This window comes from Neolamprologus multifasciatus, chromosome 11 (assembly GCF_963576455.1).
Source record: "Neolamprologus multifasciatus chromosome 11, fNeoMul1.2, whole genome shotgun sequence".
NCBI lineage: Eukaryota > Metazoa > Chordata > Actinopteri > Cichliformes > Cichlidae > Neolamprologus > Neolamprologus multifasciatus.
In genome coordinates, this window is record NC_140449.1 from 11,396,295 (window position 1) to 11,421,042 (window position 24,748).

At 41.2% G+C, this 24,748-nt stretch overlaps 2 protein-coding genes across 6 annotated transcripts in view; one reads left to right on the plus strand and one right to left on the minus strand.

The window, feature by feature from the left end:
• The window catches only part of ankib1b (ankyrin repeat and IBR domain containing 1b), a 37,672-nt gene extending 34,117 nt beyond the window's left edge, over nt 1–3,555 (plus strand). For all 4 annotated transcript variants that reach the window (XM_085176336.1, XM_085176337.1, XM_085176335.1 and 1 more), the window contains exon 20: nt 491–3,555. In XM_085176336.1, coding sequence (XP_085032462.1) covers nt 491–1,402 — 912 coding nt within the window. In that variant the 3' untranslated portion in view covers nt 1,403–3,555. The remainder of the gene's footprint in view (nt 1–490) is intronic.
• Nucleotides 3,549–17,737, minus strand: LOC146507872 (protein lifeguard 1). Of its 2 annotated transcripts, XM_085176348.1 has the most exons (12): nt 11,957–17,737; nt 11,731–11,840; nt 10,708–10,845; nt 10,191–10,359; nt 9,705–9,783; nt 9,194–9,247; nt 7,998–8,088; nt 7,809–7,846; nt 7,090–7,177; nt 5,469–5,558; nt 5,005–5,052; nt 3,549–4,445 (listed from the first exon to the last, which is right to left on the minus strand). In XM_085176348.1, the coding sequence occupies exons 3-12, from the start codon at nt 10,807–10,809 to the stop codon at nt 4,293–4,295; spliced, it is 912 nt and encodes a 303-aa protein (XP_085032474.1). In that variant the 5' UTR covers nt 10,810–10,845; nt 11,731–11,840; nt 11,957–17,737; the 3' UTR covers nt 3,549–4,292. The 2 variants fall into 2 exon arrangements, with proteins under 2 accessions (XP_085032474.1, XP_085032473.1); XM_085176347.1 differs by having other exon boundaries at nt 11,731–17,737.
• Between the last annotated feature and the right edge of the window lie 7,011 nt (nt 17,738–24,748).

Here is a 24,748-nt window from a genome sequence, read left to right on the forward strand (position 1 = left end):
TACTGTGAATTATTAACGTCGTCTTGATTCTTAGCTTTTTCATATTCACTAGTTCACCAAATGTTCAGTTAATAAAAGAGTAATATTTGAAACTGAAACCTACGGGGTTTTCTTTTTCTTTTTCTTTTTTTTGGACTGGGGTTGGGGCATGAATGACTTGAAACATACTGAGTGATGCAGCGATGTTGTGTGCTGGGACTTTATATATACACACAGAGTGAGTGGTAATGATAGTTTTGAAAATGTAAAACCTTAAAACCCACTGTGAGCAGACTGCAACAAAGCAGCTATAAAGAAAAACTGTCTTTGCTTTCAGGTTTGTGTGTCAAAGTGTCAAAACTGCAGCAGCTGCTATTTTCCTTGCCTTGTCACTATCTCCATCTGCTGCTACTGTTAACTTTTTTTTAACAATAGGTGCTGCAGGTTATACTTAAAGTTAAGTTTGAAAACTGCTGATGCTCTACGACACTGGATCCTTTTATTCTTGCAGGGTCTGGGTTCGCTGGATGACGATGACCCCAACATTCTTCTGGCTATTCAGCTGTCACTCCAGGACTCAGGGATGGCCGGGAGTGTGTCCAGTCATGAAGTACTTGCCAACGAAGCCTCACTCGGCGCTATTGGCACCTCCCTGCCTTCGAGGCTTGAGCAGAGTGCTCCAGGCATCGAGGTCCCCCCCAGAGCTTCTCTAAGCAGCTCAGAACTGCTGGAGTTGGGAGATAACTTGGCGAAACTTGGCAACATCAGCAGCCAGTACTCTGCTGCCACCGGTGTTGCTATCCCTGTACAGCACGGTGACAGTCATCATCGGGCATACAGTGCTTCTGTGCCCATACCAGTGGCTCCTGGTGGCAGCAGCTCTTCAACAGGCCTCTTCTCTTCCACCGACACAACAGACTCAACCACATGTGGCAGCCACGACCCATCCTCATCCTCTGCATTAGCAGCAAACGCTAACCTGCTGGGCAATATCATGGCTTGGTTTCATGACATGAATCCTCAAGGTATTACTCTGGTACCCCCAACCTCCTGTGACAGCGACTCAGTCCCAGGTTCACTCCATAGGGGCGAAGAAGAAGACGATGACAAGGTCGGGGTGGTCGTCTTCCCTGAAAACAGGAAGCCTCAGGAGGTGATGGCAGATGTGGGGTTCTGCTCTCAGAGGCTGAGTGAGATGGAGGAGAAGGAGTGCACTGTCGCTGAGAGACCGACCCAGTTAGATCTAGTGGGGCTGGACACCATGCCGCTACCTTACATGGGAGCCCATGACGCAAGCGGAGGCCATGCCGAGCGCAGAGGCTCAAAGGTGTGCCACGTCGACACTCCACGATGTGACTCTGTGTCTGATCAGCTGCCAAGCACCAGCTCATCTGAGTGGGAAGATCAAGTGCACTTGGTATGATCTCTCTAACTGAGATGGCAAAGAGCTTTTAGGGAAGGCCAAAAACCACTACAGATTGCAAAATGAATAAAGAGGAGGAGCGTCTGTGCTAGCTATTCAGGTGGAATGTAAACACAGTGGGGAATGTGTCATACTTGACCAGAAAGTGGGGAAGACACAGATTCAGATTTAAGTGCAACAAGATGTGTTTACTGTATTGTCAGCCTTCTGCAAAGAAAGTACTAAATAGAAGAGATCACAGTTAGTTACCAGTTTCAAGGGTGACTTATAAAACGAGTCTTGTACTAATAAAAATACAAATAAGTAGCGTTATACTTAGGAGCTTTAGAAACTTTAGCCTACATAGTTATTTTCCACTGGACTAAAAGCCTACTGTATCAGTCTGGATCAGGTCTGATGTAATTCAGCTGTACTTAGTGAGCAGATTAACAGTTTGCTCCAATATTCAATCGAAACAAAGCCGGCTGAGATGGTTCTCGCTCTTGTCCGATTCTGCCTACTTCATGGGTGCCAAACACTGACTAGCAAAAGCACAGTTTGCAGTCACCAAGTGGATTTTCTAAAGCAAATTGTGCCTGCTTTTTACAATCTCAACCACTCAGCTAAACTTTAATGTGAAAGTGTTGAGCCATAATTTTCTTTGAGATTGCGGCTGATTGATACTCTGAAAATGTCACTGGCTAAAAGCTGCCGTGAGCCGTGTAGAACTGAGGCTTCAGACCCTAATGGATTTGTACTTTATGTAAAATATTCATTGGGAAAATTTTGATTAATTATTCAACTGAAAAGTAGTTGGCCTCCTCAAAAATATTTCAAAATGGACTTGACAATGGTTCTTACTCCCCCAACACAGGCTGAATCAAAAAACAACGAATGCTGACGGGCCCAGAGGGAGTGCTCGGCGTGATTCAGTTTGCACCTTTGTCACAGCATGTTCTGAATTCCATTGTAGCTTGTCTTAAATTAATGTTTTGAGTATTGCAGCCGAACGTGGAGCGCGACAGAGTAAGTAGACAGCGAGAAGTCTGCTTCATACGCTGCAGGGAAGGCCAGTGAAATCAGGCAGTCGCATTCAGACTCTGGTAAATTAATTACTCCTGCCCAAGTCACTGTAATTTATCTCTGGGTCCTGTTTTAAAAGTAATAAGCAAAGCCTTTCAGATCTTTGCAGATTTTCCGGACTGCAGGGTAATGCATGGGGGGGAAAAAATTAAAAATCATGAATGTGTACAGCATCTCATCCACATGGGAAGTCCATGTCTTTGAAACGGTTCTCTCTCTGGAGTTGAGACACACAGTGCCTTTGTGTAAATCACCACGATTCACTTTTTCCTTTTTTCACACATTTTTTTTCCGAGTGCTAATTAAAAAAAAAATGACAGTGTAAAAAAAAACAGAAACACCTGTTACCTTAAAGTCGTTTCTCTCACATTAACGTTGATAGTGTTCAGACATGTGCTCATCAAAAATGTTTGTAGCAAGAGGCTTTTTTGTTGGCTCATGTGGTGATATGTTAATAGATGACACTGACTCTTTTTTTTAGCGATTTGGTGAAATACGTTGTAACGACGAAGTCACACTTTAAAGAAAATATCTTATTCCCAGATATTTTGAAGAAAGGTTTTATTTCTCTGCGTTTGTGCAGTAAGGCTTCTTGCCCTACACTTTGAAGTGGTTCCCAGGGTTTAGCATCTAAAAATCACTGCGCTGATTTCAGAATAGGTTAACCTACTGTTCTGTATCGCTTGTGTGTGAGGAAAGTTATAAAGTAGGTATTTATTTGGAATAAAGATAATTCATTTAAATAATGGATTGTGAGTAACCCATATTAACTAAAACACACTAGTCAGTGTCTTACCTTTAAGACGTGATTATGTTCTTGTACAGACTGATGTCTGGCTGAAGTAAATGACCTTTTTTTTCTCTCTCTCTGTCCCCTTGCAGATGTATAAGTCTAAAGATAGTGATTGCTTTGATAAGTGTCTGGGTGCCATATGGTTAATGGAACTAACTTTGTCGGACTTGGTTAATGGAAGTGCGTTTATCAGAGGAGATAACATGCGTTGCCCTTTTTCTTTAGTAGTATGCTGTGCATGTAACGGGCACACTTTATACTGTCACCTCATATGTTCAGGTGATTTATTAAAAAAATTTTTAAAAAAAAGAAGGTATATAACATTTTGTAACTCATTGAGATTTTCTATTGTAAAGCAACTAATCCTTGAAATGCTATTTGCACTTTCATAGTTTATACTTGATACATTCCCTCTTTATATGAAAAGTGTTTGGTGTGAGATGCCAATAAACTATGTGTTGAGTTTTACTTTGTGGTTGTCTCATTTGTAATAGTCATTTATGACAAAGAAATATTGCAGATGGTTTTATTTTCATAACACTATTTTCATTCTTTTATTGAGTTTTCATTCAAAATTAAACACTTTTCTATAATCTTTGATTTAACAAGTAGCTAAGTGACTAGTTTGTGAGTTAAAGAGTAATTTTTAGAAACAAATATTCAGTATATGTAGTTCTATGTAAGATCTGCAACAGGGCAGTATGTAAATCTGAACTCCTGAAGGAAAAAAATAAGTAAACATCCATAAAGCAGACTGCAGTGCGTAACACATGACAATCATAGGCAAACTTGAATATACTGACAGATGTCTGGAGACTTATTCAATATGAATCATGGGCTGACTTTCCCAGACATGGCTTAAGCCTAGACTTGGACCAAAAAAAGTTTTTCTGTGGAGATCTTCAGTGTTTTTGCTTTGGGGGGCTTAAGCCATGTCTGGGAGACTGGCTGTCTGTGTTTACCAAACTCAACGAATTGATTGCATGTGTGCAAGAAGAGTATCTTAAGGGGAAATTTTGCCATGGAGTTTAAGTGTCAGCGGCAGATGCCGATGAGCTGCAGCAAGAAGAGGAACAGGGTGACGACGTCCAAATAGAGGTTGAGCGCAGCAAAGATGTACTCCTCGGGAGAGACTTGATACTTCCTGTGTTTTCCACCCAGGATCATCTGAGTGTCAAACACCAAGTACTGCGGAGAGATGGACAGAAAATGAGAGGCTTCAGCACTGATCTGTGAATCGAGAACAAGAACTGGTCTGCGAGCAAGCGCAGGCGCTATTTCCTATTTCTGAGAGATTGGACGGTGCAGATAAACAGGCCACACAAATAATCCGGGAGTCAGACTTGTGCAGCTGAAAATAAGTTGTGACTTGCTGCTGACAGCCTGTTCAGCTCTGTGTGCAGCCGCAGTTTGTTCCACCGGCTGACGAGATGGGTCACAACATTTGCTGCGAATGCCAAAGGCACACAGAGAGGTGGCTGTGAAAAGGAAGCCCGCAACTGTTAAGTGGTGCATAATTGAAATTAAAGGGCACAGGGGCATCAAAGTCGCTCTCTTTTCACTAACAACTGGTATCAGGCTGCTTCGCCCTGGGATCGCGTGTTGCATCATATGCACTCACTTGACAATAAGCCCTCTTTGATGGTGGTTTCGTTTTATTTCCATTGGGGATTTTAATTCTGTTTTTGATAGCAAAAAGAAAAAAAGTGCTGCGGAAAAGAACTTTCTGTTACCGAAGTGTACTTACTAAAGAAAACAGCAGTGTTCCCAGGCAGGCATATACGATGTAAACATACTGCAAAAGAATCACACACACTCAGGAGAGGCATTCAGTAACACAAATTTAAAACAAAACATTTTCATGCTGTTTGTTTGCTGTAGGCAGTAGTTAAGCCAGAAACTTTTTTTTTTGGTCATTCTGGCTGTTTTGATTGGTTTACAGGCAGTCAGAGTCCAACTACAACCTAAAATCTGCAGAATGCTTATTTATACCCACTGGCAACACTAACAGCTGACGCAGTGAACGCCAGTGTACATTTAAATCCTAAGAGGTTTGAGTTTACGCTCTCTGCTGTATAGTCTGCTCAGCACACGGGCCTGTGCTTTCTAATGCCAAAGACTCTGAGGCTATACTTCCGGTCTGTCAGCAATTCATTTAAAACCCGTTCCCACTGCAAACACACTGATTAACAAAGAAGCTCTTTAATTTACCTGTGATCGGAGGATTGCACAGAGGAGGGCAAATGAAAAGAGGGTCCAGATAAACACCCACAGGCACCCACTTGCTGTGGTGAAGTCCCACTGATGCCGCAAAGGAGGGATAGGAAATGAGAAAGACAGTTAATGTGACAAGCCCCAACATCTCTCATTTGTACTCATCATTCTCGTAAAATCCAGGACACTGAAGGTTGTTCTCATTGCAGCTGTGCTCTGTGATAGCTACAGATTGCAGTCGAGACTCAAGAAAATCAAGACAGTTCTGGTTATAACAAGTGAGGATAAATAATCAGCAGGCACTGAGCAGGGGGAATGAAGGTGGCCTTTTCGCCTGCATGCCCTTTATTTATTTTTTCCACACTGGCACAAAAAAAAAGATGGCAGTTGCTACAGGAGAATCAGTAGCACTGATCACCTGAGGAGCTATGGGCTGCAGACGCAGTGTCAATGCATCACAGTGACAGAGATTAAAAAGCCCTGTGAACATTGTGAACTGCAGAGCAAGAGGTGCTGGAAATGGCAAGATGAAAGCGAAGTCATAAAAAATAAACTACAAGTGTTTGCGGACGCTCACTCAGCCCATAAAACTATGTTACGGGCTTAGGGGTACGCTTCCCTCTATATGTCGGCTATTTAAACCTGACCTGCGTACCTTCCTCCCGCTGATTAATAACGAGCAGAGAGAATTAAGCACCAGATATATTCTTAGTATGATTATCAGACAGCTGCTTGCTTGTTCCATCCACTGTGAGCGAAAATATAAATGTCTCCAGCTCCTTCAGATACAATAAGTGGCAAAGTGTGTGAAATGCCAACCACCATTTAGCAGCAATTAAAAGAGGCTCTAAATGCAATCTGAATGTGGCTGACATCTTCCCCACTGGCTGTGTGATTGCTTTTGTTCAGAATATGAGGCGTTTATTGAAGAAGCATGCCGAGCTATCAATGAAGCGATTCTCAAAAGGTCTCCTAACTTGCTCCAGCTAATAAAACACTGCAAGTTGTAATGAAACTTTTAAATGCCATGTGCACAAGCATAAGCTATTATATATATTTTGAGAGCGGCATCTCAGAAGAAGATGAGCATGATCAAATAAAGAATAAAAAATCCTCAGCGAGCGAGACTTATTTGGGATTTGTTGGGATGCTTATTATAGAATTTTAGGTGACGTTTTTGGTAATTTTTTCATGTTTTCAATCACAAAGTTGAGAAGTTTTCCTTGATAAAAAGCCTATTTGCTTCTTTTTTTTCACAATTCATGAAAGGAGGCAGACTGAAAAGGACGAGGGCTGACTTAGCCAATAAAGAATTCTATATGGCGAGAGTTATCTCAGCCACACGGGGCTTAACCCTCTGGATGCAGGGAATTAACCCAACTTACAAATACACTGATCTCAGCAGCAATCTTAGTTTTGTCATGACAGCAAACTCATCTGACTTTGAAAGCTCTGCAGGTGAATACCTGTCCAGCAGCTGAGCTTTACACGTTCCCTCTGACTGCACAGGAAACACAGCTGAGTGTATGGACATTTACCAGTGACTGTATAGTTAAGGCGCCGTGTTTCACTTTTGGCTGCACTGCAAACTGAGCTCAGAGTGAGTGACAGATCTTACCTTTGACTGCATGGCGAACAGGCTCAGGGAAAGGGACACAAATGCTGTTGCCCCAACAGCCCACATGACTGCTTCAGCATCAAAATACCTGCAGACAGAAATATCAAACAGTGCAGTCAGAGCTGAATCATGTCTATCTTGGGGTGGATGAACAGCAGGGTTTGGTCTATCCTAAAGGGAAGTATTATTTTCTTATAAGATTTTTTTTTCTCTCGAAATATGCATTTAACTTTGAGCACTGGACCCCCACCCCCACCCCCACCCCACTGGACAAGTATTGAATTATGCATTGCCTACATGCATTTCCTATCAGCTATAGCTTCAGTTATAGCAATATCCTATAAATATGGTAATTTTAATGCATTATTGATAGTCAGGTCTCATCTGATGCCTTTTTCTGACAGAATGACGTGCTGCTAAAAAAGAACCGTCAGAAAGATGGAGGGGAAAAAAGGGTAACTCGTGTTTACACAGGCACCGAGAAATACAGAGAAATTGTTTGTGATGTGCTCAGATTTATCTTCAGCTGGAAAAAAAAATCAGAAAATGTGATCCCATATGCCTTTTAATTTGGTAAACCAGCGCTGATAACATCTTATCTGACATGATGGCTTCATTGCTGGCATCGAACACGCTATCAGATATGGATCAAATAGGATTATTATTGTGCAAATGAGTCTGCATCAGGTGGGGACTCATCTTTGTAAACAAACACTCACGCTGCCACAGATGCAAGCATCAGGCCCTCTGCAACAGTCTGAGGAAGACAGGGAGAAAGGCACACAGGCAGGGAGAGGGAGGGAGAGACAAATGGAAAGTAAATACATGACCAAAAAAAAAACCCTGTGAAATAGAGCAGGTGTGGTGGTGGTTTAATTTGATGCCTGGCTGGTACTGCCTCTACTCACAAACAGGCCCAGGGCAATAAAATTGAGGGGGACTCGACGACGGAGACTGTCACAGCATGACAGGGCCACGATGAGGACGAGTACCACCACCCTGTTTCACACACGATACAGAGTTTACCGGCATTAGCATATAATAGGAGAAACATTATGGCTTCACTGAGCGCATTATTTATATTAAGATGATCTTGTGATTTACTTCCGTGGACCAGTGTTGGGGAGTAACGGAATACATGTACCGCCGTTACGTATTTAAAATACAAAATATGAGTAACTGTATTCCGTTACAGTTACCATTTAAAAAGGTGGTATTTAGAATACAGTTACTTTGTAAATAAATGGATTACACGGCGGTACTTCCCTGATTCATATTGTGGCGGGTCAGGACTGTTTGGGTTTTGTTTGACAGCTACGTTCTGTTGTTCCAGGCGGCAGCGTTACGGTTGCCATGGTTACAGGGTGACGCTCTCTCTCTGCTTGTTTCCTGGGTGAGAGAGCGCCTGTTGTTGTTGTGCTAAGCTAATAGGCAGAATGCTACCGGTATAGCTCTAATGAATGTAGCATCATAGGCAGTGTAGTCCATGCTGCAGGGAGAATGGACTGCCATACCTGTTATGTGTCTGTGAGCGAGGGAGGGAGAAAAAGGAAAAGTACGAGCTGTCATCGAGCAAAAACGGGAGCTGGAAGCATGTAAATATAATAATAACCACTGCAGCCAAGAAGAGTGCCTGACGAGCCCAGTTGTAAGTAAGCTATTAAGACTCGACTGTACACCGTGTTCGTGTTTTCCTCCAAAAACAATAAGTTCTGTTGAAGCAGCTTTTCAATGCCTCTTGACCCAGACAACAAAGTAAAGCTAGTTTTCGGCTACGAGCCCGACACAGAACCCACCGTATTAGCCAGAGGTCCCTTTACTACGGACCTTCAGTAACAGTAATAAATCACAGCAATAGTACATTCATGTAGTTGTAAACAGCATGATAATATATTAAGTAATCCAAAGTATTCAGAATACGTTACTCTCATTGAGTAACGTAACGGAATACGTTACAGAATACATTTTGGGGCATGTATTCTGTATTTTGTAATGGAATACATTTTAAAAGTAACCTTCCCAACACTGCCGTGGACTTACGTGAAGCCCTTTCTCCAAACACGAAATCCAGAAAATCTGAAAGAACGTTATGAAAACAACTTACATCATGGTGTAGGTGAACCAGTAGTTGTTCCATGCCCATTTCCTGAGTGTGTCCCTGTTTTGTTTTTTGTGGGGGAGGGGGTGATAAGCAAATGGAAGGGAGAAAGAGAGAAGTGTTTAATAGAGCCGCCATTTATCTGATAGAAGCAGTGGAATGATTTTATTAAATATTAACAGAGAGCAGTGCATTGTGCACATGGGAGCTGAATACAATTTATGAAAAGAAATGACTGTTTCAGTCTTCCACCACATCCATTATACCAAACACAGGGAGCTTTCAAACTACTGCAAGCACAAACATTAGGCGGACTATATATCATCTTGTTTCACCTCACTATGGTGATTTGAGAAGGGCCCCAGTGCATGTTTAAATTTGTGCAGGGACGACTTTATGCACTTGTTCTGCCTCATGTTGGTGGGCGATGACACAATTAAATGCCAGCAGATTACAATAAAGGACATTTCTTCTTTTCTCTTTGGAACAAGAATGGCCTCGTGTGATTGTGTCTCACCAGTAAAGAAAAGCGCAGATGATCGCCACAGTCACAAGCAGCTGAATCATCAAGGTCAAGTAGACTTTCCTTATAAAACCTGTTCAGAAAAAAAAGAAAAACAGATCCAGAAACACAGAGAGAGGTGAGACAGGAGAAAGACATGCGACAACAACAATCTGTCAGAGTGAAGCATTGAGGCAGGTAAGGCTGCACGCTGTTGCCAAAAATGACTGTTTTCACCAAACTTGCATTCCTGCCTCTCATTTAAAATGATTTGTGTTGTGTGGGAGGTGAAGAGCTGCGACAGGCTGCGAAAAGGCTGCGAGCAGCGATCACAGAACAATTTTCAATTCCAAATCAATTTTCAAGGAAACACTGCAAAACAAATGAGGGGAGTAAATATTGCTGATCCTCGTTCGGCTCTGATCACGCAAACAGAAACGCTCATTTCTCTCGCCTCCTGTTTCTCCCTCTCTTTATTGATCTACTTCCTTCGACCCTCACCTCTCCGTATGGCAGCATCACTGAAGGCGCTATCCTCTAAGCCGGGAGAGTAGACGGGTGGAGATTGATCACATTGCTGGTTGTCTCCACCTGCTCCTGGGCCCACAGGATGGACCATGTTATCATAGGTTCCAGGAGGGGAGACCACTGCAACACTGCCCTTCTCCACCTGGATCATTCAGACAGCGCCCGAAGTTTAGATTCAAAACTTTAAAATGTTCTTGCAAATCATAAAAAAGGCAGAATGATGTGATTAGAGGCTTTAGTGTTCATTTTGAAATAACTTCATGGAATTAAACCAATAATCCATGTGTAATTAAATGTGTTAGCACACATTTAATTACACATCCCAACGATAGCATGATCAAAGGCTAGTTGTGTGTTGGATTTGGGCTCATTCTTTACGATAGCGCCATATTAAACCCTAAAATCAATGTGCAAAATGGTTTCTCTCACTGCTTAATTTAATTTTTTTCCTGTTTGAGGCTAACAAAAATGATTGTGAATTGCTACTAACGTCATAGCTCATCCCAGTATACGAACTCTGTCCATGGTCCCCGGGGCTATATGGAGGGGGCTGAGGATATCCACCGTTTCTGTTGTCATAAGTCTGGTCCATTTGCCCAAAAGTCAGCAAATTTTATCAGACGCAAAACTGCCAAGATAAAGAGAATTATTAGACATACAAGGTAGTTAAGGTCACAAAGACATTCCTCTGGACAGTGTCAGTGCTTTCATCAGTGATGTTAAATTGGCACACGGGGCAATGTCAAATGGGTGATTATGAAACCATGCATCACACAAATACAAGGCCCTCCATGACTGGCATCCATAAAAATGGCCCTAAAACTTAATCTATTTTTGGTGTATGTATATTTAATTGGCAAATAGATTCCATTTAATTGATCTCAGAGGAAATTTAGTTGTCATCCACAGACAGACAATAAATGCAAGGATTTTTTAAAATGTATATATGTATAGTGAACACAAGGGAATAATAAATTCCCCCCCAAGTTCCCTAGTTCTGCATTAATCATGAAAGAAATGAAGTCATAACCAGCTGCTCAAAGATCAATGCTGCATGATGTACAACTGCAGTAAAGCAGTGACTACACATAGCAGTTTGACAGAAACAGCCGCTCCCTGCGTACATCCGTCTATTCATTATGGTTTAATGAATAACAATTTCCACTTCCTGTAATATCTGTAATTAGTAATGGCTTTTGCACTCGTGGCAGCAATAAATCATTTGCTAGATAAAAATCACATTTTGACTTTTTCGTCTTTTTCAGCTCATCTCTCCAAACTGGAAGCGGTGATGGACAAAACAAAGCCTAAAACTGTGTTTTCTAAGGCACGGAGTGGACTTTGTTTTTGTTGGCTTACGCGGGCTGAAAGTTTGGAACATTAAATCCACGTTCTGACAAGATGACAACAGTTTTAAAGTCTATAAAAAAGTGTCCAGCTGCTGTTTGACTCAGGTCTGTTCACAGAAATCAATCCGTACAACTCCAGCGAAGCTATTAAAAATATGCCTTACCTCTGCTGTGACGACTGAGACCGCGCTCGGCTGCTCTTCCTGTAGCTTCAGTTTCCTTCAGGGCAAAGTCTACTTGCTATCAGCTGGTTCCCACAGAAACAGGACTTTTGCTGCAGGGGGAAAGGATGTATTCCTCATTAGTCCTAATGGGATGTTAAGATGAAGTTCTGAAAGTGACATTAAAGCAATAAGGCTGGCACTTTGACAGAGTAAATTGGGATTTTACCTTCTGTGTTCCACCTGCACTGATCCACACTGGAATGAGTTTATACTGCTTGATTTCACATATTTAATAAAGGTTTTGCCTCATATTTCAGTATCCTGGAATGATAAGCTGCTGCATATGAAAAGCCTGTAACATTTCAACCTGCATCACACAAAAAAGGCAAATGCAGGACAATGACACAGTGTGAGATCTGGCGAGGTGTATGGTCTTTCTGGTTTACCTTGGTTACTCATTGATAGCACCCTGCACACAGAAACCATCCAGTGACAAAGAGAACTGGACGATGTAGGACATCAATCCAGCCTATACAAAGGGATTATGCGTACTGAGTCACACTGAGAAAGAAGAGCTAAAGGCATACTGTGTGAAAATACAGAAAGTAATGTAGGTCAATACCATTTTTATGCTTTCCCATGAAGAACTGGCTCTCAAAGAGTTATATTTAACACCATCTATTAATCAGAAAGCAATCCAGGATGAATCCATTTTTATATATACATGTATGTGCACATGTATGTATGAAAACAACAAAACAGTAAAATATAATTTCCACTACTTAGCCTCGATTGGATTTGATTACAGCAAATTACTGTATTGATGTGATATTTAAAGTGATCACATACATGATGATCATAATTCAAATCTTAAAGAAAGCAAAAACAATTTTGCAGCCCTGTAGCTTTATTTGGATTTTAAACACAATTACCTAACATAACTGTATAATTAAAAGGTGTGTCTCTAAGTGACTGTAGTTGTGTATACATAAAGAACAAAGCAAGAGCAAAATACACAGAATTCGATGCAAGTTTTTCCTTTTTCTTTTTTTAAGCCAGATAGTCTCCCTCTGATGTACAGAAATTATTTATACATTAAGCAAACACTGGGGGGCACTAGTCTCCCGTGCTTCTGCTAATTGCAGTGATTTGGATGTGACTCTCCTCCCCCGCCCCGAAAACCCTTCTCACTCTGCCGCCTCACCCACCCAACCAGCAACATGAAATCCTCCAGAGAGCTTCCTTAAACCGGCTGCCTCTTCATTTTAACAACTCAGATCAAATCCGTCATTTCTTTCACCTACATGTGATCTTTCTGTTCCTTATTACTAAAATAAAAGAAAACATTGTCCTTCCTGTGCAGCGACAAATAAAGAATAACATAAAAAAGAAACAAAATAAATCATGTCTGAAGGCAAAGTGACTTTCCCCCCCCCCAAGCAAACACAAACTCTCGCTCTGTTCTCCACTGATTGGTGTGTCAGTCAACACAGACTAGGTTTACACTGCCTGCTCAAATCTGATGAGCTTGTTCTCACCTATTCATCAGATCTCGGTCGGATTTGAATGGGCGACACAACAAACACAGTCACATTTGAGCAGGCAGTTGAAATCCAGCCTGTGTTGACACACCAATCAGTGTGGAGCCCAGTGTGAGGCCACATTTAACACAGATCTGACTGCCTCAGCGCTGTCCAAACACAAGCAACACATGAGGCGGGAGCCACGTGGATCAGAATGTGTGCAGAGCAGAGAGCTGTATCCAGATCATGATATGCAGAACGGAAGAAGAAATCTATCAATCTAAACATCCATCCATCCACCCATCCATCCATCCATCCATCCATCCATCCATCCATCCATCCATCCTTTGAGACAGAAAAATAGAAAATAAACCTTAAAAACATGGAAAGAATAGAAAACAAAAGAAGAAAAGGCAGGCAGGAAGCGAGACATAACTTTGAGTCTGTCCTCTGTCTCGTGGCAGACAGATTGTGACAGCTCTGTTTTGTCAGACTGCTACGATGCTCTTTGGGGCTTTAGGGGCCGAGGACCACAGAGAGGAGTGTTCTGGTGTCACTGGAGAAGGGGAGATGTAGCCATCATGTGAGTCTCTCTTTCTTCCGTGCGCAGCGGTGAAATACTACTTCTCGGCCGGTCTGGCCACAGATGGATTTATTTGGAGAATTGAAATTGTGGTTTGTGTTGCCTCAGAGAGCCCCGGCACGGGTCGCAGGGTCTGAACCACTAGATGCCTCTTCATTTCTAATTTACAACCCTTCTGAAGCTGCTAATGTAGACTTTCAGCAGAATGTATGGCTGATGGGAGAGTTGTGCAGCGGCTCACGCTGCACAGTGGGAATGCATGTGTTACTCTAAATTATGAGACGTCCTGCACTGTGCTACACTTAATAATATGAGCTAGCCTGGCTGTGCCTAGTAAGAAATATTATTTCAATGAAATGCACAATTCTGACAGCGTTTTGACTTATTATCAGGGCCAAATCAGCATTGCATTGAGTTTTAGAATGACTTACATTATCTTGTTAAGCAAATGAGTGTAATACAAAAGGCACAGCTGCAGTCAAACTAACTCAATGGACATAATTAAGTGAATAAATGACTGTTATCCACAGTTGATTTAATATATTACAGTACTGTAGCAGAGAGCACAATTCCACATGAATTTATCCTTATTAGAGTCAGAGTTTACATTAGCTGTGCCTACAATGAGCACTCCATTACTGAAGTATAAATAATCTTCGGGAAGTCTGTCAAAACATATTCAATGAGAAACTTCACTTTTTAGGTGTTGTCAGCGGTTGTGCCGACATACCCAACTTACATTCACTGCAATAGTCCGTGAGAAGTCACTTTCATCTGTCCTAATTTGTCTTGAACATAAACATATTAAAAGGCTGGTAGACTATCTAATGCAGGGTTTTTGCTAATGCCCTTTATTGTCTGCTACTTGCTGCCAAAACGTTAACGCTAAATAAGTTGGCTAAAAGAGCTGATTCAACTTTGTAACAAATGATCAGATGAAATAATTGGACAAGGTGAAAAGAACTCTCACTTAAACCTCTATTACTGCCTTTGGGATTTTACTTTAAAAACCCCATTTCTAAATGACTAAATTGGGTTAGACAGATTGAAATGTGTGTAAATCCATTTCAGACAGGAGCCTTCATCCATTTATCTGAGAACGAGACAAGTTCTGGCTTCCAAGACGCCTCAAGAGCAGTCAACCAATCAGAAATATGGGCATAAACAGTTTCAGAGCTAATCAGCCATTTAGAATGACCTATCTGTTAGGACTCACCAAGTGACACTAATGGCAAAAACTCCACTGACTGAAATATTAATTAGATATTTCCAGTGATAACTAATGTGAACAAGATGAAAAAGAAAGTTTTAATAGAAACTAAACTAGAAAAACTAAGTGCACCCCAATGATTCAGTAGCATGCAGATCCACCTTTAGTGGGAATAGCTCAACGTAATCTTGTGTGTATGACTTCATTAGTCTCCCACTAAAGAGCAAACTGATAAACTTGCATAGAGGTGGTTACACTTGCTGATGATAAATTAATCAAGTACATTTGATTATAGCAGCACCTGGCTGCTCCTTTCCCTCTTAATTCCTATTGAGGCAATAAGGGTGCACTTGGTTTTCCACAAGCCTGCAAAGAGCAAAAACTTTCTTTTTCACACGCCTGTGTTATTCCCAAAGTTTTGTATATGTTGTGCATCAGCGTGTATCAGCACTGTGAAGTGCCAGTCAAGTCTGTGCATACAGCTCAAACTGCTAATTACTATTGTCTGTCAGCAGTATGAGTGGCCAGCTTGTTATGGAGAGGAGCGCTCTCTGTGAAAGACACAAAAATGACTGATTCTGCTCACTGCAGCCTCTCAGACAAATAAATATAAATGGAAGGTGATACCTCCAATCACTGTTTTTCGAACTTTGAGAGAATACACATCGGTGATTTGTTTTATGCAGTTCTGGTGTCAAAAATGTGGTCTTTGGAGAGGGCTCTTGTTTTCTTTTGTCTGAAAATACCAATCCATTTTTCAGTGGGGCAGTTTAATGGTGCCCCTGTTAAGGCCTCTAAAGCAAACACCGCAAGTCAGTTGACCCTAAGAAAAGGAAAAGTTTCATACACTTTGGTGAAAAAAATAATGCCACATTGCACAATTTAAATATTATTTTGGTTATATTTCTAAGACAAAAAAAGTATGAGACTAGTCACCAGAGGACAAAGAAAGTCATTTTAGCCCATAATATCATAGTGTTGAATTTTTGCTTTGCAACAATCCCAGCAATTAAGAAACTTAACTCTGGCACCATTGGGAGCCTGTGAAATAAACAAACCCAGTACAGTCACATTTTTAAATAACAAAGTGAGACAGTGATGCAGTATACTTAGCAAAATACACCTATTTAAGCTGTAGTGACTTAAATTGCTTGAAAAAGTCATAATAGTTTCTTCCTATAAACAAGCACAGGCATATATAGGCCTGTTGCTTTACTCCAGTTCTCTAAACATGTGGGTTAAGCTACTCATTATTGGCTTAAGGAATTTATTGAAATGTTTTTAGAGAGTGCGGTGAGTTGCAGTGCATGCAGTTTAGAAGTTTCTTGTAAGTTCTGAAAAAGCTTCTACTGTCACCTTATTCTAGCTAATTAGCTCTACTCCTCCTTAAATAACTACGCGTTTCCAATTACAGCCCAATGAAAACATTTCCCCAACTACTCATTGTGTGTAAGTAGTTTTGTCGCCTAAACCAAATAAACTGCAAGTCCAAAGTGAAAGTGATGTCAAAGAGGAAAACCTCTATAAAGATAACAGAAGGTAACACATCCATGTAGTAGACTGCCACTGGCTGTGACCACAGAGAGAATCTCTGCGGAGGCACAAATCTGCACAGAGACTAGCGCTGATCTTCTAGCTCTGACACAGCTGTAACTCTGGCTGTAGCCATGGCTGTGCTTTGCTTCTTACAATTCTTGACGGGACGTGTTGCTCTTAATGGGTCCAACACCGATTCCACGCAGCAGTCGTGCGTGCACGTTTACGACTACTCTGGTCTTTGAGGAAGACACGTATCACAGGACATTCGAATGGTAGCAGTAGGACATTTCCGCAGCAGCGCAGCAACGGCTGAAGTCTGAACACCAACCGCACCCAGGCACAACATTCCCACAGTGACAGCCAGATTCCGAGCAACATCCACCCACAACATCACAAGCCAGCAGAGGAGCTGCAGCTGTGCTCACAACCAGCAGCTGTACTATCAGAGACTGGCCTTTTACGCATCATGTAAAGTGTCACATCACCTCTCCTTTCTGAAGCAGTTTCCCAGATCTGGCAGCGTATTATAAATGAGCTGGACTGATAAAGCAGCGTGCGAGTCCGCTCAGAAAGAAAAAAATCAATATCAGAATCATCACTTTGACCATTTCTGGGCTCTGATGCTAGTCATGTCTAATTGTATCCTCTAATCTTACAGGTTAAATGTATGCAGGAGGAGGCAATAATGAAAAAAAAAACCCACACAGTGTATGCAAACATCTCTCCCACACTAAATGAATTCTGTTGGATTTTTTGGCTTTGGCAATCTTTTCTCTCCAACTCCTCTCTGACTCAGTCTCACTTTTTAAAGAATGCACCAAATTAACTTCTTCTTTTTTCTGTTTTCTTTTTTGTATTTAGCTCAGAGCTCAGTCACACATTGTGTTACTTTGCTGATAATGAAAGTCATTATTGCATTAATCAGTCACAAATAGCTCCCTGGTAATTTTCATGTGTTTCAACAATTCTCGCACAGCTGTGTCACCAAATTGAATTTCCAAATGGTTTCAGGTTAATAACCGTGCTGCTGACCGACAACCACATTTGCGAGAGTGCTAAAGATGTCACGGGCGTGTTACGTCTACCTTCAAATGATTTACACTTATTTGCACGTGGACAGTTGTGGAAGCGCTCCCATTTTGTGTTGGGAGCGTTCCCATTCCCGTTTCGAGACTTTAAAAGGCCTCTCATGCGACCAGCTGAGGGCATTCCGACTGCTTTCTAATGGCATTAAGACGCCGCATGAGTTTGGGACGATTGGGACGATTGGGAGTAGAGTGGGGTGTCACGATGGTGTGAAAACATCGAGGGAAAGTTCCTTCAAAGCCATGGCAGTGTCTGACAGGCTGGGTACAAGCTGCCAGGTCAAATATTGGTTGGAGCTCTGTGAAATCCCTCCGGGTTAAGAGCAGTCGTCATCATGGATAAGTCTCCTCGTCCTTACGTATTCCTGCAGCACACATATCTAATAATGCAGAGATTTTTGTCGTGGAAAGTGTGTGACAAAACAGGGATCAAATTACTGATGTTTATCACCGGATGATTGACAGCTATTGTTGCCGTATATGCAAAACAGCAACAGAAAAACATCAATCACAGTTTCTCTCTCACAGTCATACGAGGCAGACGCAGCCCTGTTTATGACTATATGAGCAGAAATCTAATGGGACACAAATAGATTTCCTTTTATTGTTTAACCAGAGTTATTTTATAATGTGCAATATCCATTAAAAAACATTCTCACTATATGAACGGATGACTCAACGGATGACTGTGAAAGTCTCCTTCAGCAGGGCAGATAATCAAGTCCAGAGGAGTAAAGTAAGTGCAAACCAGTATAAAGAAAATGAAGCCATTGTGAAAGACAGCAGGCAGTCCAGGACAGATGGATGTCGCTCGGCTGTGAAGAGGCCAGGCAGCCATTTGCTGTCAGATGCTCCCTGTCAAAAACTGGGCAGAGAAGATTTTAGTTTGGATCTTTTCTTCCCTGACAGAGTGTATTCAAACAGAGAAAATGGATTTCACATGAGCAATGACAACCATAGAGCAATAACTGACAGTGGCATCTCATTGCCGCTATGACTCTGACAAGAGGAACAACTGCTGCCACCACCCAGTGGTCAAATGTCAGCTGGTTTAATGACACAGTTCGCTTGGTTAATAATCTTACATATAGTATTTTGAGAGTTTCTTTAATTGGGGGGAAAACAGGGTTTATCTGAGCAATCTTTCTGCATGAAATCCTGAGTGTATAGCTCCTTATTTGTTTACTAAATACCTTAGAAATGATCTGAGAGTTCCATAAAGGATATTACATTAAGTTGTCTTATGGAAAGCTGATGTGAAAAACCTTGCTGCGAGTGAATTTATAGATCCTGACACTCTACTTTTCAGTCTCTTTCCCAAAAGTAATGGAGGCTATTATAAACAGAGTTTTAGAAATTTTACAAGAGAGAACATAGGCTACTTTTTTAATGTTGTTAGAACACTGTCAACATAAAACCATCCACTTTTTGATTATTGAGCTTCTAATAAATACCCACAAAAGATCTTGTTTCCCATCTTAAACAGTATTCTTCACAAGCACTTGATCCTATAGAGAAACACTGAATAAAAAGAAAAGTGTTAGTGGCTTTAACCGTGTATTTCAATAACTACTGAAAAGACTTTAAAGGGTTTTGAAGCTTTGATTTGGATGAAAAAAATCTGTTTGACTACCTGTCTCTAAAACTGTAATTTTTTTTAACTTTTTACATTTTGGCTGATAAAAGTAATGCAGATATGTGATATCGCTGAAAATAAAAAGGTAAAAATGTTGTACTTACACAAAGATTCTGTAAAAATTACACATCTCATTGTCAGCATTAAAAGATTTTTTATGACACATCAGAGCTGAGTGTTTTAATCGAGCCCTGATAGTGCCAGCTCAAGTCAAGAAGCCACAAAACATCCGATTTTTCTTTCTCCGAGGTCCTTAAATATTCACAGGGGTTTTTGAATCAGTGTGTCAAAACCAAAATGGAAAAATGGAAAATGCTCAGCTCTTGGTGGCACTGGATAAAGGACGCTTTGGTCACCAAAATCCCTCTTTTCAGACTTGTGATAAACACTGAAACTCCATGGTAACCTGGCGAGCAGTCACACAGACATGTTGAATAGACTAGCGCATGGACGGGCAGAATAAAGAAGAGGCGGACAGATGAGGGGCTGACAGCTAGCAGCACTGTCGTATACTCCTCCAGGCTGGCCGGTCCTTGTTGCCACATTCATTCAGGACACACTCTGCTGTGTCACTTCCTTGGTGTCTGGACTACTTTTGTTATTCAAGCTTTTGTACATCAAGAAATAACATTATGTACCTTCGAATCATCTCTCCTTCCTGCACTCTCATTTGTGCAAACAGCTATAGTATGTCTATGCCAGCGATGGGAACAAAAGGCCTCTGTAGAGTCTGAGTGGAAAATCCTGAAGAGCCTTTTAGACTTCAGTTAGTTACTACTTCTTTTTTTGTTAAACTCTTCATACAATATGATACCCTCAAGGTAATACTGAGAATTAATCGACATGTTAACATATTCATATTGTAATAGCCTACAAGGCACCTCCTATTAGTTGTTGTACGAGGGCACAACCATAAAATCTTTGAATATGTAAAGTTGATGATGTTTCACTTAATTAAAGGTCTTGCTCTTTGTTTTTAAACTTTGCATGGCACTTTATACTGTTTAATCCCCCTGTTTCCAAAAATGTTGGAATACTATTACATGCAAATGTAATGATTTGCATATCATTAAATCCCTATCATAAACTAAAAACATGTTAAATGTAAATGAAATTTAAAAACAAACAAAACTAAAAACTAAAAAACCCAGTATATGTTCATTTTATGTTTAAAAATGGTAAATGGCCTGCATTTGTATAGCGCTTTACTTAGTCCCCAAGGACCCCAAAGCACTTTACACTACATTCACCCATTCACACACACACACATTCACACACACTGATGATAGCATGCTACATTGTAGCCACAGCTGCCCTGGGGTGCACTGACAGAGGCGAGGCTGCCGGACACTGGCACCACCGGGCCCTCTGACCACCAGTAGGCAAACAAGGGGTTAGTATCTTGCCAATTTTCACTGTCCCTACTCTCTCCCAGTCGACTGGGAGAGATTTGATTTATTTATATTATTATTTTATATTTAAGAAAGTCTGTATATAAGGGACAGCGCTCAGAACCATTACTATATGATCCCTGGGCCATCGGGCAGCTAGGCATTAAAAACAGATGTTTAAAACGCTCACAAATTCTTCTGAGAACCACTGACCAGATTTTCTACAAATAGACTTTAAAGCTGTGCACAAAAATAAAATACTTTAAGATTATTTACATCTAAGAAAACTGTTACTTTGGAAATCATAGAAGAAATATCCTCCAGGGCACAGGTGTTGAACTCCAGGCCTCGAGGCCGGTGTCCTGCAGGTTTTAGATGTGTCCTTGATCCAACACAGCTGATTTAAATGGCTAAATGACCTCCTCAACATGTCTTGAAGTTCTCCAGAAGCCTGGTAATGAACTAATCATTTGATTCAGGTGTGTTGACCCAGGGTGAGATCTAAAACCTGCAGGAAACTGGCCTTCGAGGGGTGGAGTTCGACACCCTTGCTCTAGGGTAAAGAGGGAAAGGACCACGGAGCTTTGATCACTGTATGGGTCAAAAGGCAGAGCACAGGGATGGGTAACTTGCATATATGCAATAACACTACATGTTTTGGAGCAACAGCAAGCATCAGTGCTATGCAGTAAAGGAGTCCTAGTGCTAAACTGGCCAGTGTATAGTCCAGACCTGTCACCCAGTGAAAACATCATAGGTTTATAAAATAAATACAGAGGAGCCCGAGTTTCTGAGCAGCTGAAATCCTTTACTATCTAAGAATGGGACTAAAGTATTTTCCTACAGGAGCTGGTCTCAGTAGTCTGCTTAAAGAAGGCAGTTCCAAAAAGAAAAAAAAAGAGCTAATGAAACAAAATAGGAAACATGCTCCCAACTTTCTGAAACATGCTACTGTCATCAAACAAATTGAGCGTGTTTATATTCATTTACATAGTGTCCCAATATTTTGGAAACGAGGTTGTAAAAATCAGCAGGGGAAAGCAAGTCATCTTGTTATTTGTCTCCAAATGGTGCAAAACCCAGAAAAACGGCACAAAGTTCAGAAATAACCTCACAGTTGAAAATTGTGGCCAGATGGCACATTCTTTGGAATCTGGAGAGGACAAAAACGGGACCAGCTAGAGTCATAGCCAACCAAATCTTTCCTATAAACAAGCTTTGAGCTTTGATAATTTGGTGATTTAATTACGTGAGGAAGCTCACGTTCTTGTGCATTTACAGGCCTGCTATAAGTCAGATTTGAATCAGACTGGGAGGAAATGACGCACACACCTCCTTACCATGCTGCTCTGGTCCGAGAAGACGGTTTGGCGAAATTTAGTGACGAGCCAAACAGAAGCGGCAGCAGACTGCAGGGACAGTTCGGGTCATCCATCAAACTGTCTCTGAAGAGACTGTAACTGCTTTCACACTCTTCACTTTATGCATTATGCTGCCTACAAGCAGCAAAATACACAGCCATTATGTAGAGTAAACATCTAGAATGAATGTATTAAATGTGTGTTCAAACAAGCGAGCTATTTGGATTTATCTACTGATAAATCAGATCGGATGGATAAAGATGGTGAGCTGAGGCGGTTCCCTGAATCCCAGAATGGAGCTCTGCCTTTTTGTTTTTCTGCTTTTACTCTGAACAAGAGGGTGAACAAAAAACACACCTCATCCAGTGATCCTTGACACCAAAATTGCCCCTTAATAACTATTCACACACCACCTCTGGTGCCTATCACAGTGAGAGGACTCACTGTGATATATTTAAGCTCACGGTTAGTAACCAAATGCTGAATAGTGCTTAAGAAAGGAAAGACAAACCCACTAAACACAAAAATAAATAAACCTGCGTTTAGATCTGACTCAAATCTTTAAAACAGGCAGCTTTGGCGCTTCTCCGTGTGACTTTAATGGACAACTTCAGCTGCTCCTTTTCACTAGTTGCTGCAGGCTGTGGCACATCAACACGAGACCATGTAATTATTCCTCACAGGGAGAAAAAAAGTACTCAATCATATGCTCAGATAGCATCACGTGACACACTTGACGTACACGACTTGTACTTCCTGCAGAGCTTGCATGATAACATATCCAAAATGTCAGCGCCCTATGATTTGCACGACAGTTCTTTACTGAGAGGTTGTATATCATGCCCGAGCACTTCATCGACAGGATGAAATGTCACGTATTAATTCATGGCTCATACATTAACTGCAGCATTTCCCCTTCATGTGTTTCTCAAAATGTTGCAGTATAAATATTCGAATCAGTGTCCCGAACCGTCATGTTTTTTTAAAGTGTGTCCTCGGATGTCAGGTTGTTTTATGCTGGTGAAGTCTGCGGAGCGCATTATCTGATATTCTTTCCATTCATAAGACAGCCATGCCACACAAAGGAAAAGTGAATCACTGGCTCTGTCGGGCAAGAATATGGAATAAATGCACTTGCTGTGATGTTCTGTGTCTTCCTAATGTACAGATTTGCCTCACAATAAAGTCTCTGTTTCTTGTTGCGTCATGCATACTGTTCACTCAAAGAAAAGCAAGAAAATCAGCGAGACGTGTTTGTTACAGTATTAGCAAAATCTAAGAGATAAATTTGAGAAAATAAAAAAAAAACAGAGAAGAAATACAGCGCAGTTGTTCTGAAACTCTGAATAAAATATTACATATGTTCTTTCAATTAAGACGTGCAACAACTCAGTGACAAAACAGAGAGATCAAAACAGGCTCTTCTGTTTCTTTTCTTTGGATCTTCCTGGAGGGAGTTTTGGAAAGCGTAGGAGGGTTTTGTTTTTTGGGTTTGGATGACTGCTATGATTGAGGCTTTGTGAGCTGATGAAATTGCAATAATGCACCGTGTGTTTTTAAAAAAGCAAATGTCCTTTGTAAGGCTCATCCTCCAAACAGAGGAGTACATTACCAGCTTCGGTTTGATGTCTTGAGGATTCGCCTTGTGGGAGAAGTGATTTTGCTGCGACGAAGAATGCAGCATGTGGCAGATGTGATTGGTTGGTCAAAAGCATCTTTTTCAAAGAATGTGGAAAATATACAATATATGTGTGCAGGCGTTTTTTCTTCTTCTCTTTTTTCTACATCACACTGAGTCAGCTCCCTTCAGGAGCGCGTCACAAGGCATTAGGAGCTAAATTATAAAATTTACACAATTAATTGGTGGAAACAGGGGAGCTATTAAGTCGGGCACACTGTGAGCAATTAGATCAAAGTTGCCATGTGCCACGAAAAGCTACAGCGTTCACAGCATGCGTATGCTATATCAAGGTCATATGTAAGGCTTTGTAATTCCCCTTCGAGGTATCCTCTGATCTGCATGTCGAGGTAAGTGCGGATAAAGAGCTACGAGCAGGTGGCAATGATACGTTTTTTTAAATATCATATCTCACAGCCTGTGTCTGAGACACTGTTAACAGTGTCATCATTTCATCAGGCATCTACCTTAGAGCGTCAGGCTCAGAAGTTTGATGATTTAATGTGTATTATCAGTTTGAATCCAACAATCACGTGACTGGTCATTAGGGATGGGTATCGTTTAGGTTTTATCTGATACCGGTGCCAAACCGGTACTTTTGAAACGGTGCCGGTGCTTAAACGGTGCTCGAACCGGTGCTTAAAGAATGGAGAACACAAAATTGGTCCAAAAACCTCTCATGTTCAGCTGTTTTTTTTGTAAAAAGATAACAACGTTAGCCTTTTCTGCAGCTATAGGGCATATATGGTATCTCTCTTGGCTGGAAGCAGTGCTTAAACAATGGAAAAAACAAAAACTTTGTCCAAAAACCTCTCATGTTTAACTGTTTCCCACTTTTTATTTGGTCATTTTAGCCTTTTTGGCCAGGGTGAAGGGAGTATCTGCCATCAAACAAGACAGCCGCATGTAGCTATGATGATGTTTGCTAGTTCACCTTACATACATTAATGTAATAACGTGGTTAGCCTACTCAACGTAAATTATACACTAACAACATTAAGCTACTCACGCA